Source organism: Bombus fervidus, chromosome 16 (genome assembly GCF_041682495.2).
Source record: "Bombus fervidus isolate BK054 chromosome 16, iyBomFerv1, whole genome shotgun sequence".
NCBI lineage: Eukaryota > Metazoa > Arthropoda > Insecta > Hymenoptera > Apidae > Bombus > Bombus fervidus.
This window is the reverse complement of record NC_091532.1, coordinates 8482505-8495050: the sequence shown is the minus strand read 5'-3', so window position 1 is coordinate 8495050 and position 12546 is coordinate 8482505. Positions and strand designations below refer to the sequence as shown.

The following is a 12546-nucleotide window of genomic DNA, read 5'->3' as shown; positions in this document are numbered from 1 at the left end:
ATTCAACCAGAGGAACCAAGTAACCCGTTTACGAAGCGATTAATTTTTATACAAAAGAACATGTGCGGACATCATCTTTTCTGCGTGACTTTGTATAGATAGAGCGATTGATACGTTGAGGACCTTTGGCCAGTTCGTGTATGAAGGGAAAGGAAAGAGGGGAACCTTCGAGAAACACGATTATGCATTTAGATAATTACAGTAAGAGGTAGATAATAGACGATTTAGCTGATAATACGGTGAGAATTGGGGCACGCAGCTCCATCACTTCTGATGTCCAGTTCGAAAAGGAGGAAAGAGGAGGAAAGTGAGGAGCAATGTAACTGTGAGAAATAGAGGCAGCAGCATGAGCTTCGCTACTCGAAGCCATTTCGGTTTCGTTCCCAGCGTAAAGAAAAATTTCAAGTTTCGATATACAAGGGCTACAACAAGTATATGTATACCATTGTACTTGTAGCGCTTATGTACTAATTAATTAGATCCATGTATATTAAATTTCGTATCATTTAGTAATACTTGCATATGATTACAAAAATTTTATACTATGAAAATAAAATATAGGACCTGATTAAAAAAAATGCATTGGGAAATAAGGATGCGTGCTAATACTTTCGGTAGCCACTGTATATACATCTCTTTCTGAACCGCTAAAAGTTATCATCGAAGGAAATCACTATCATAAATGAAATTTTATAGTAAAATATATGTTTTATTCCTATTTATTTATATATATTTATTAAAACAAAATTCGCGTGATGATTTGCGGAAATTCATGAACATCTAAATAGTTCAATTTGAAATTCCAACATTATATGTCAATTAAATTTCTACTTTAATGTCTAAATATACATACATATGTATACAGGTATACCCTTAAATTATTTGCAATTCTACAGTTTTGCATCTGTATAAATCTGTCCTGAATTTTTACTAAATTTTAGAATCTTTTGCGATTTCTGTATATTTGTATTACTATATAGACATACGAATTCTTAAATTCCTTAATTTATCTTCACATTACTAAAAAGCTGTATTTCGAATTAATCGTCTACTCAAAAAGAAAGAGAAAAGGAAACGCTATTTTTCTCTTAGCCGGAAACGGGTCAGGGATTGGGTAGGCGGAGGGGAAAGGGGTATGTCAAGGGTTTCCGTTGCTCAACCTACTTTTTCATACTCGTGAGGGAAGGTTAAGCTGCTGGATATAGAACGTCCAATGTATTACGTGCAAATTTATGATATTCCGACGACGAAGAATAACGATATTTTTCCACCGATTATACGTCTAGTCTTGTAGGATTAATAAACCGTAAATTGTAGTTGTACAATTATATATATATATATATAATATATATATATTATATATATATATATATATACACATGGAGGTTTCTCTCTATATTATAACCAATGTAACGATAGCGAGAATTACAATGGTACAGAACCTCTGTTGGCTCAATACCATATGCGGCAAAGAAACAATTTTTCGTAGAATAAACAATCACCCAACACGCTTCCAGTCCTTTGCACGGTATCGTGTAATATCATGCTATTTTTCTTAAGAAATTGTAATTGTAATTGTAATTGTAGAAAGCTGTTTAATTATCGTTTCGCTTGGAGAGCGAAGCGATGATTAAAGCGGTTCCATAACTTATTTCTCTACAGATTCTGCTATTTTATATCAATTACTATATTATTTACAGGGAGGAAATACTTATTGTGTGATTAATTTCACTCACTGATTTCATACAGATTGGTGTTAATTGAGATTCTAATGCAGAGAAAAATGTAAGTGGAAGAAGTAGTTAAGTAGATTATTGGTCAGACCAAACAGCAGTACATACTTATACATACTTATAGTATGAGCCAGAAATGGATCAGACGATTGAAACTGAACTATCGAATACTGTGAGAATTGAATTTAATTTTCTTATATTCAGAATTTTTAAAAAATTCAAATTTCAAGTCCAAAATTAAACAAATATAGAACGATAATTTTCCTCTTCCCGATACTTATATACTAGTCTGCAAGAGAATCTTAATTAAATTCTTCTCGTATGTAATTTGTTTCTATAATATTTCACAATCTACCTTTTCATTTCCTAATTTTTGTTCCAAAATCTTCATCTATTTCATTGAAAATTTTAATATAATTCGTTATTTTAACGTATTTGTTATTTATTCTTATTTATTTTTCCTTACGTCGATTATTTATTTCTTCGCTTAGAACGTCAATTTCCGTACTTTTGTAAAATCGATTATTAGAAGCTTATAAGCGCGAAATAAACGTCGAAGACCTATATCAGTATTATTAAAACGTACGAAAGAGGATTCGAAAGTTAACGATCGATTCCTGGAGGATAGTCTCGTGAAAGGCCACTGCGGTCTTTCGTAGTGAACTTAATTGTTAAGGCAGAATTATTTATAGTACACTATTCACGCTATGTATTTGTGATCTTCCAAGATACATAAGGTATTATTACGATTTCGCTGTATTTTTTCAATTTCATCGTTTAAATTTTAATCTCTTAAATTTAAGTTATTAATATCAAATTAGCTCAAATAATATTTAATAAATTTCAATGATAATTTTATCAATCTTAATATTAGTAAAATTTTCTTTAGTTTTTATTATTAAAAATATTCTATAATCAGTAACATTATTAAAATTTTTATAAAAAATTTTTCGTAGATGTAGTTCAATTAAAAATTAATAATCTGTAATTCAAATCTACTACAATAAGTTCTTTTCTTTTATAAGATTTTTAAGTACATAGTTAAGACATAGTGAGTAGCTTTCCTCCTTTCTTGTTTAAGGTTCAAGTACATTTTCCATTAACATTTAGCTTTATATCATGTATCGTCACGTACTGAACTGTAAAATAAGTACGAGAGACATTTCTTTCGAGTTGAGGACACAACAGATGTTTGTGTTGAAACGTGAATCACGTGCCAAATTGTAGGATAAATGAAGGTGTATTACACACAACGCTCGTGATACCGATACACGAGCGATTATATAGGCTTACCTTAATTTAAGGACCGTTTATTACGATACGATCATCCCGATTCCAAGCCTTATTGGGCATAATTAAACAGTTGTTTAACTTAAACACTTAATTCCATCTCTATCGAAAAGAATAAATTTCTATACATCTTTATATGAGACAAAATTTCAACTTTTCTCCTTTCGAATATATTCATTTATTTTTGATATACAATCGATATATGTATAGAGGTTTTAACAGTCATTTGCGTGTTTTAAAACTAATTTTTTGTCATGTTTGTTCGCTCAAATAAAATTATGGAGTTCATGTGAAGTTCACACTTCAGGTTTAATCGTTTAAATATCTAAAAATAATATTTATCGCCATTATTATTTTTTATTGCTAAACTAACGAATTTGTAATCATCGAATATCGTAATATGTCTTATACACATTACTGGTGTATTTTCTTTTCTGGATTTTGTACGTCATTCTTAATCCGCTATTAAATTAAAAAAAAATTTGTTTCGGAATTATTTTATAGTATAATTTTTATTTTTCAATACCAATAATCAAAATTAACGAGGAATTTAAAACGTTAATGCATACCACGTGCAAAGCGGAGGATTCGAATACTTCCGCTTTTTAATATGCGAAAATGAGGACAATCACGCGATGAAAAGTTCTGTTTCTTTTTTCAATGCAACTTGATATCGCGTGATTTTTGTCTGATTTTTTGTATTGTGGATTAATCTTTCGATTTATTGGTAGTAACTCATGAAAACAGTAATATGAGATTGGGAATAGTAATTCATGCCAGTCATTTCGTCCCCCCGTGCAATAGTTATGAGCAAGGATGGTGAAATTCAAAGTTTTATGTTAACAAACATGATTTCTTTTTCGTTGCTCGTAACTATTGCTGTATTAAATGTATTTCTACCGATTACAGAGATTGACGTGATGATTATTGTAAAAAAATTAAAAGCTCAAAGTGCCGAATAAAGGAGACATGCATATATGTATATAATCGAAGATCATCCATTTAATTTCCTTTATCCATTATGTTTATCCGTTTATATTGACTATTATTAATTAACATCGTTCATGTAACAATTATATTGCAATGGAATATAAAAATATCTTGTACTTCGTACACGTCAAACGGCAATACTAGTCTAATTACAATAGAACTCTGTTTATAACTGACTTAGAAACAATAATATAAATGAAAACGTTCGTAGCGTTTCATTGAAACAGATAATGTTCATCATTAAAGAAGTACATTAAATCTGAAGAATTCTAGTTAATCAAACACTACCTAAAATTTCATTCTAATAAATAGAGTTCTATTGTATGTTCGCGTACATTACACAATATGTACTCTTTTTGCTTACATTATATACTTTGAATATAAGATACAATTGAGATTAATATAATACTTAAGTATAATACGTGATAATGAAATATTAATATTAATGGATTCGATGAAAAAATATAACAATTATATGTTACTTAAAAAAAAGTAATAATAAATAATTATAAAAATGAAAAAGATGTACATTTTTTAGTAAGAGTGGCGATTAAGGTATATACGTATTTATAGCTTATGTTTATACAATTTTTAATCTTTATAAAATCAATCACAATTTAATTTGAACAATGTATGAATTTTAAGATGAGTATGAAGTGTAAAATGCTACTCGAATTATTAACTAGGAAAACGCAGAACACCGACAAGATGTATTTATCGTTCAATATTTATAGATTTAGAACATTTTTCAGGCAATCAAGACATACATATTTAACTTCGTAAATTTTAATATTTGGTTCTTTATTTAATATGTCATATTGATTGCCAATTGATATATAGCATTTGATTCAACTTAATTCTGCAAATAAAGGATTAAAAGATATATTATGTGACATATTAATGATTTCATTAACTACTCCAATTTACAACAAATTATGCTGAATTTTATGAAGATTTAAATCGTTAAAACTGTATAAACGCAAACTACAAATATTACATATAAAATTGTGTTGCTCATTTATATGTATCTGCATATAGTCTTCAGAAACAAAACTTTTCGAACAATAAGGACATACATATCTAACTTGATAAGTTGTAACACTTGGTTGATTTGCCAGTTGGAAAACAGCATTCGATTCGGAAAATTGAACTAAATCCTGTAAAAAAAGAATTAGAAAATATATTGTGTGATGTATTAATGATTTAACTTGGATCTTTTCCTTAAGCAGGAAATATATCTGCCGCTTTTAATAAGTTGAATAATATTGGGTTCACTGGGTCTAGATTAAAGTTTTTTTTATAGAAGATCAAAATCATTGTACATTATATATATTTCTATGTTCTTTTATATATTTTTGTGTTTAGAGAATATTAGTAAAATCATTAAATACTATCTCAAAGCGAGCGGAATCTGTAAAAATTTCCTATTTAAAGAATTAATTGCAAATATTAACTATAATTATCAATATACTTGTGGTTGATGCAAGTATGGTGTATTTATAATAGTCACTGATTCGTTGTATACCTGTTGTTGATATATTTGTTGCTGCGCTGGTTGTTGCAGGATTCCTATTGTGGGTATACTCTGAACAGTAGGTGTAGTTTGATTGATCACTATTGACATTCCACCGCTGCTAGGATTTGGATTTTTATAATAAATAGGGGTGGTATTTTCTGTTATTGGATGATTAGTTATTATTGGTTGATTTTGTTGATTACTATTATTCGAAGTGCCTGCAGCAGGATAAGAATATTGATCACAGACAGATGAAGACGCATAGTTAATTCCTGGTTGCTTCATAGTAGTTTGTTGACATTGTTTGGGATTTGGATTGTTTTGAATAGTATTAATTGTAGGTATTGTTTGTGAATTATCAAATTTGTTAAGTTCTTGCGCCTGGGTGTCATTTTGCAAATATTGCTTCTTACAAGTTGAATGATTACCTGCTAAATTGTGCATTAAGAATTCTGCAAAATTACTTGAAACAAAATTGCAATAATTACATTTATGTACAGTATGACTTGAATTCTTTTTTGCAGAAGAAGACTTTTGTTTATTTTCATTGGTAGAACAGGATGCTACATGTGTTCTCTGTACATTCGGTATATTAGCAGTATGTCCTATTACTTTGGTAGGTTTCAAAATAGTAAAACGTGGCATAGCTGTGGTTGTTCGAACGAAATTGCAAGCTGGTAAGTTTTTATGATATGCTGATGTTACATTTTCCAGAGAAGACGAGTGTTCCTTTTGATTTGTATTTATTTGGAATTGTTGTGGTTGTTGATTATTTTTTACTGTAGTATTAGGTTTCATAACTGGATTCTGAATCATTACTTTTATATTACCTGAATTAGATGAAGATAATAGTAATGTATTTAAATTTGTATTAGGAACAATTGTTAATTTTTTATTAGCAATAAATTTGTTTATTTCAGATTGTTTTGAAACTACTTCTTTTTCTTTAGTTTTGTGTTCATTATTATCTTTGTTCGAAGCATGGTGACTTTTGAAGTGCTTGGCTAATTCATTAGCATTTTCAACAGCAGAATTGCTAAGTTCACATAAATTTGCAGAACCTGTAAGCTCTGCAAGAGTCTTCACTCTTAAGAACCCTTGTCTTGGTCTTGGTGGACTTTGTTTCTCTAATGTTTCTTTTGTTAAAATTGTTGATTCTTCTTGATTTATAATTGAAATTCTGTCATGAACTTCAACATTTTGTGTATTTTCTATATCTTTTGTGATTGATTGGTCACTTGTTTTTTTTTCTATATCTAGTAGATTATTATGATTACTAACATTATCTGTTTGCAAAATATTTGTAGACTTAATGTTTGTATTAGATATTTGAGGATTTATGTTTTTAGCAGTTAAAAGAGAATCTGTAACATTTTGAGTTTTAGATTTTGCAACATTTTGTGAAGATACTTGGATATTTACATTTGTTACCAATGCATTAGCTTTATTATTCTCCGACATGACACAAGTTTGATTGATAGAAGATTTATCTAATGTAAGATTAGATGTAGTCTGTCTTTCCTTACTTCCTTCTTCTTTTAATCCTTCATTACATTCTTCTGATTGTTTTGTCAAGTCTATTATTAATTCATGTTCAGAATCATCTTCATTTCCTTCTAATATCTTGATTAATTTGTCCCTACTTTTGTCTATACTAGATTCTATTGGACCAATTTCGCTTGCCTTTTCCATTTTTTGAGTCTCCATTCGTAATGATTCATCCATCCGCTTTTCAAAAGTCAATTCAACCAGCTTTGTAAAATTGGAAGCATAATCTGTCTCTGATACTGTTGCAGAGCTGTCTTCATTTGTAACTTGACTAATCTTAGGACTTATCTGTTGGCTGTTTGTGTTATGAATAATAGCATGCTCCTGCATACTTTGACGAGAATCAAAACCAATATTACAAAATTTACAACTGAATTTTGTTTGTTCATAACTTACTACACAGGACACTACATCATTAGCATCAATACCATGTCTTTTAGCATGGTCTATGAAGGAATTTAAGCTGTTGTGATATATTTTACTACAATGCGAACAAGTAAAATATACATGAGTTGTATTATGTTTCAACCAATGATCCTCAAAGTCATCTAAACTTTTAGTCATTGCCGCGCAGACACTGCAAATAAATACCATATTTCCAGCCGTGAATGATGTACAAATAAATCGAGGTTCGGTACTTAAATTATGTTTATCTTTCATATGTTTATAAAATTCTGTTTTTTTGTTAATAAAAGTATCATCGCATAAATTACAAGTTATTCTTATTGCGAGATATGTATTAGAGTTTTCTACAACAGATGCATTTTGAACTGACTTAAATTTTCTACATTCTGAAATATGATTCTTTAAATCATCTTGACTAATAAAAGGCAGTTTACAATTATGACAGACATGTTCTGCTACTTCAATGTATTTTTCTACACACGTACTCAAAGTCATTGCATTTTGTGTAGAAGAATTCTCTGCCTTTCTCAGCTTCGAGTTTATTATGGAATCTTTTGGAAACGATTTCTCACTAGCCATCCAAAAAGAATCTCTGGAATGCTTTGACCAATGGATATAAAAAAGGCTTCCTATTCCCAGAAATATAACCTTGCAAATGTTACATCGAAAATCCATTGTACAGTCTTTCTTAAAACGAGCATGTATTTCTAAATGATGGCGCACATCTTGAACTGAACTAAATATCATACCACAGCTAGCGCAAAATAAATTTGGAGAACGACCACTAGTTAAGTGGTTTTGATTACATTTTACATATTGGGGAAGACGATAATGGGTTTCGAAACATTTCATACTTCTAAATAGCACCCTGCAAGTGTGACAAAGAAGAACTATTTCGATTTGCAAACATTTTTCATTAGTTCCTGGTTTATTATGACATTCGCATACTGTGAACGAGTTTTTATTACCATCTTTTTTCGATTTTGTTGGCAGACATAATTCTGTATCTTGCGAATAGTTTTCTTTCATAATAATAGATTCTGTGTCTCTAATTTCTGAATCTTCTGTAATTAATGATTTATTTGGTTCCCGTATAAGCAACGTTTCTTCCTTATCATTAACTTTCTGAGTCCTTTTAATTATATTATCTGCAGTATTTACAGTGCTATTTACATTTTTAATACTGTTAGCTGTTTGTTCAGTCCTAGTTTGTTTATACTTTTCTGTTCCATTCAATTTTTGTTTTGCGAGTTTATATGCTTGTTGCAATTCTTCCTCTGTATGTAAGAAGATATGAGCTGCCAAATCAGCCATTGCTTCAAAAGGTTTTGAACAAATACTACACTTATTTGAATTACTAATACACTTAATCCTCTTTTTCCTCTTTTCTTTACTCAATGAGCTTTTTGTTATAGCATCTTTTTTCTTTTGTTGTCCATTATCTTTCTTGGTGACATATTGTGATGCTGTATGTTCTTCACTCTTGTGCTCACTTGACACTTTTGATGGTTCTGTTATCTTTGCTTTTGAGGATTGAGATATCATGTCCTGAGATTTTTCAGGTGACATGTTGGAAGTTTTCAATGAATTTGCTAAACTATTATTTTGCTTTTGTGTATGTGTAATTAGGTGTTGTTGTAAATCAGAATAATCTTCAAAACAAAGATCACAAACAATACATTTATATCTAAGTCTCTTATGTTTTTTAGGAGATACTATGGAAGAATAAGAAGCTGAAGCACTTTTCTTTGTAGCTATTTTAGTAGTTGTAACATTTGTAGTTTTTCCACATGTTTTAGATGCAAATGTATGTTTCTCTGACTCATGTTTTTTATTTTTCTTTGAAAGATGCAATTTGAAATTAGTAACACAAGATGTATCAACTCCCACTTGTTCTTGAGATCTTGCATCAATAACCAATTTCATAGAATTCTTCTTAGGAGAAGAAATCTCTGATATCTTTCTCTTTAAGGAGAACGTTTTACCAGTAGATTTGTCTATATTATCAATGTTTTCTACCACATTTGATAATTCAAAATTTTTATTGGTAGATTTTTGTGAAGAATATAATAATGTAGATTTGATAGTAGAGGTTGGAATAATCAATTTCTGCTTTGCATTACTAATAGTATTCTGTGCAAACCTTTTTTCAGAACTGTCTTCAAAAATTTTTGTTAAATTATGACAAACTTTTTGAATTTGTGAACTTCTCTCTTGTTGTATCTTTGCATTTCTGGTTAAATTTGGAGATAATTTTTCTGAAGAATTTGATAATTTAATTGTGCTTTGTGTTCTTTTGGTAGTTGTATAAACATCTTTATTTGGAATGCTATCACTTGAGCTTGAAACATGTTTTGTAGCATCTGTAGATTTCTCAATGTTAACATTAGAATCTTTTGAAAAGATTGAAATAAATGATGCATTATTTACAGATTTTTCGTTACTATTTTGAAGTTTTGAAGAATTTAAATTCGTAAGAAAAACGTAAGAATTCGTAAATCTTTCTGTCATTTTCTCAATTTCAGTTGCTGAATATGTAGTATTGGAGTCTTTCAGAGCATCCAATTTTATTAAAAAAACTTTTAATTCTTTAAACAATTTATATCTTTGTGTAAAATTTCTATCGGAAGGAAATGATTCTTGTATTTGTTCTTCAATCTTTTTGTTTTCTACAATTGGTTTCTCTATAGTCATAGCATCTTCATTCTTTCCTTTTACAGAAGTACCATCTTCTATCATACATTCAAGATGTAATTTTAAAGGCACACAACTGGAAGTATTACCTTCTTTAGTACTTTCATCATCACCATCAACATCATCATCATCATCATCATCAGGATCACATAGCGCAGATATACGGTCTAATATACTTGGTGTTTGTGGTGCTTGAAACAATGAATTTTTATCTGTACACCTTTTCTTAATAATATTGTATTTTTCATTTACTAGGTTAATTTCGCTTGTTTGTTTTAATGAATTTCTTGTTAACTTCTTTAATTTATTCGAAATTATTCTTGCATTATTAGCATTGCTCTTATTGTAACAATTATTATCATCTGTATGAGAATTATATATAATTCTATGTCTCCTTTCATTAGTATTTCTAAAATTTCTAGTATTAGAATCAGAATCAGAATTAGATTTAAAATCAGAATTAGTATTAGAATATGAATCAGAGACTGAATCTGCACATTTATTCAATTGTAGAGTCTCATTTGCATGAGACCTAATTGCTATTGTCTCAGTTTTAAGATTTTGTTGATATTTATCTGTATCGATATTTACAGATGATAATTTTAGTTGTTCTGGTACAGATATACTTAATTCAGTTTGAATCTCTTCTGTTTGAATACTTGTGTCACATCTTGTTTGAACACTTGTTTCACATCTTGTTTGAATATTTGTTTCGCATTCAGATTGAGTATTTGTTTCTGTTTGAATAATTGTTTCACATTCTTTAATCGGAGTTACTCTTGCAAATGACTGTGCTATTTTATTGATTACTTCATCTATTCTTTGTAATTTTATATGTGGTTGTTTAACATCTTCTAATAAATTTTTTGTACAATTCTTGTTTTCAATCTCTGCTTTCTTGGAAAATAACATATTTTCAGGTTTAACTTCATTTTCAGAATTACATAAGCAAGATAACTGCTTCTGCTTGGACTTTTTCTTTCTTTTACAGAATCTTGTTCGTGATATCCTTCGTTTAGATTTTTTTTTCTGTGTTAATATATTTTCTGCTTTAGATTGATGTAAGTCTTTTTTACACCATTGTTTTATCTCTGATACTGATAATTTTGTAACATTCACAATAACTGGCTTACACAATAATTTACACAAATCCTCTAATGTATATCCTCTTCTTAACAATTGTTTCAACCTATTACTTCTTGATCTTTTCCTGAATGTATAACAACTAGTATCTTGGATTTTTTTGTATTTTGCATTAGAACCTTTAGGTTTTGGCTTTGGTAATGGTAATGACATGTTAATTACTTGCTCTGAGTAATTATCAACCGAATGATGTGAAGAAAATTCTTCGTCAGAAATTTCCATTGCTGTCAAACATAACCAAGTTAATGTAAAACTTGATTAAAATGCTTAAGAAATAAGTTATAATATTATACGAATTAAAAATTATTAACATACCTCTATGTGAACTGAAACACTGAAGATAAAAACCTTGCTTTTAATATATTTTACTACATAATTTATAGATAAATTATTTTTGCTATAACAATAGGAAGTATCTTCTATCGTACAAGGTTATAATAATAATCTTCTTAAAACAACTTGTTTTATACACATTTTTTATTTGTAAAAATGAAATTCTTCACCTTCGTCTATAAATCAAGCACACAGTAAACAAAATACTGTGTATAAAAATCAGTTTATTTTAACCCTTCCGCTGCGAAGCGTTCAAAAACGAATTGTCCTCTGAGCAATCGGCAAGACAATGGGAGATCGGTCGTGCGGATACACGTACATAACTCCGCACTTGCATCCACAACGTATATAAAAATTCATAAAATTTGATACATAAATTTATATAATATAAATGTTTGTCCATAACAATTCAATCAGAAAATACAGAGAATTCAAACTGATTACAACGAAAAAATGCTTTCTACATGATTTTAATTACTTATAAAACGTTAGTTATAAATAAATCTTACTTGATCCAAAATTGCCATTAATTTCATTTCCAACAATAGTTTTATATCCGTGTTTTGATTAACCTCACATAGAGATATTCAAACATCTGAATTTGAAATTTTCCCACACTTTTAATTACGTAATGCAATTTTTTATTTCATATTAAGTGTTTCTATTTAATCATCACTAATAACAAGGTGACTAGTAATGTAAATAATATGTCTTATTGTTGCTTATTAGAAACTAGCCACCTCGCGAAAGAAACATTCAATTTGAACAAACTTAAGCAATACATACATATAATCTATCTATTATACAAATGATGTATAAGTATTAAAAAAATTGAAATGTATAATCTGTTCAACGGGACGAGGTAGTAAATGTAAATAAAACTTAATTACTGTA

The 12546-nt window shown here is 29.1% G+C and overlaps 2 protein-coding genes across 3 annotated transcripts in view; both read right to left on the bottom strand.

Annotated features, from left to right (window-relative positions):
- The window catches only part of Bbip1 (BBSome interacting protein 1), a 51814-nt gene extending 47669 nt beyond the window's left edge, over nucleotides 1-4145 (bottom strand). Inside the window, exon 1 of the mRNA XM_074112113.1 lies at nucleotides 4135-4145. The gene's annotated coding sequence lies outside the window, so the exon portion shown is untranslated. The remainder of the gene's footprint in view (nucleotides 1-4134) is intronic.
- On the bottom strand, nucleotides 3178-12540 carry LOC139995563 (uncharacterized). Of its 2 annotated transcripts, XM_072019167.1 has the most exons (4): nucleotides 12162-12540; nucleotides 11635-12088; nucleotides 5539-11543; nucleotides 3178-5170 (listed from the first exon to the last, which is right to left on the bottom strand). In XM_072019167.1, exons 3-4 carry the CDS (start codon nucleotides 11539-11541, stop codon nucleotides 4937-4939), a joined length of 6237 nt encoding a protein of 2078 aa, XP_071875268.1. In that variant the 5' UTR covers nucleotides 11542-11543; nucleotides 11635-12088; nucleotides 12162-12540; the 3' UTR covers nucleotides 3178-4936. The 2 variants fall into 2 exon arrangements, with proteins under 2 accessions (XP_071875268.1, XP_071875269.1); XM_072019168.1 differs by having other exon boundaries at nucleotides 11635-12540.
- Nucleotides 12541-12546: the final 6 nt, after the last annotated feature.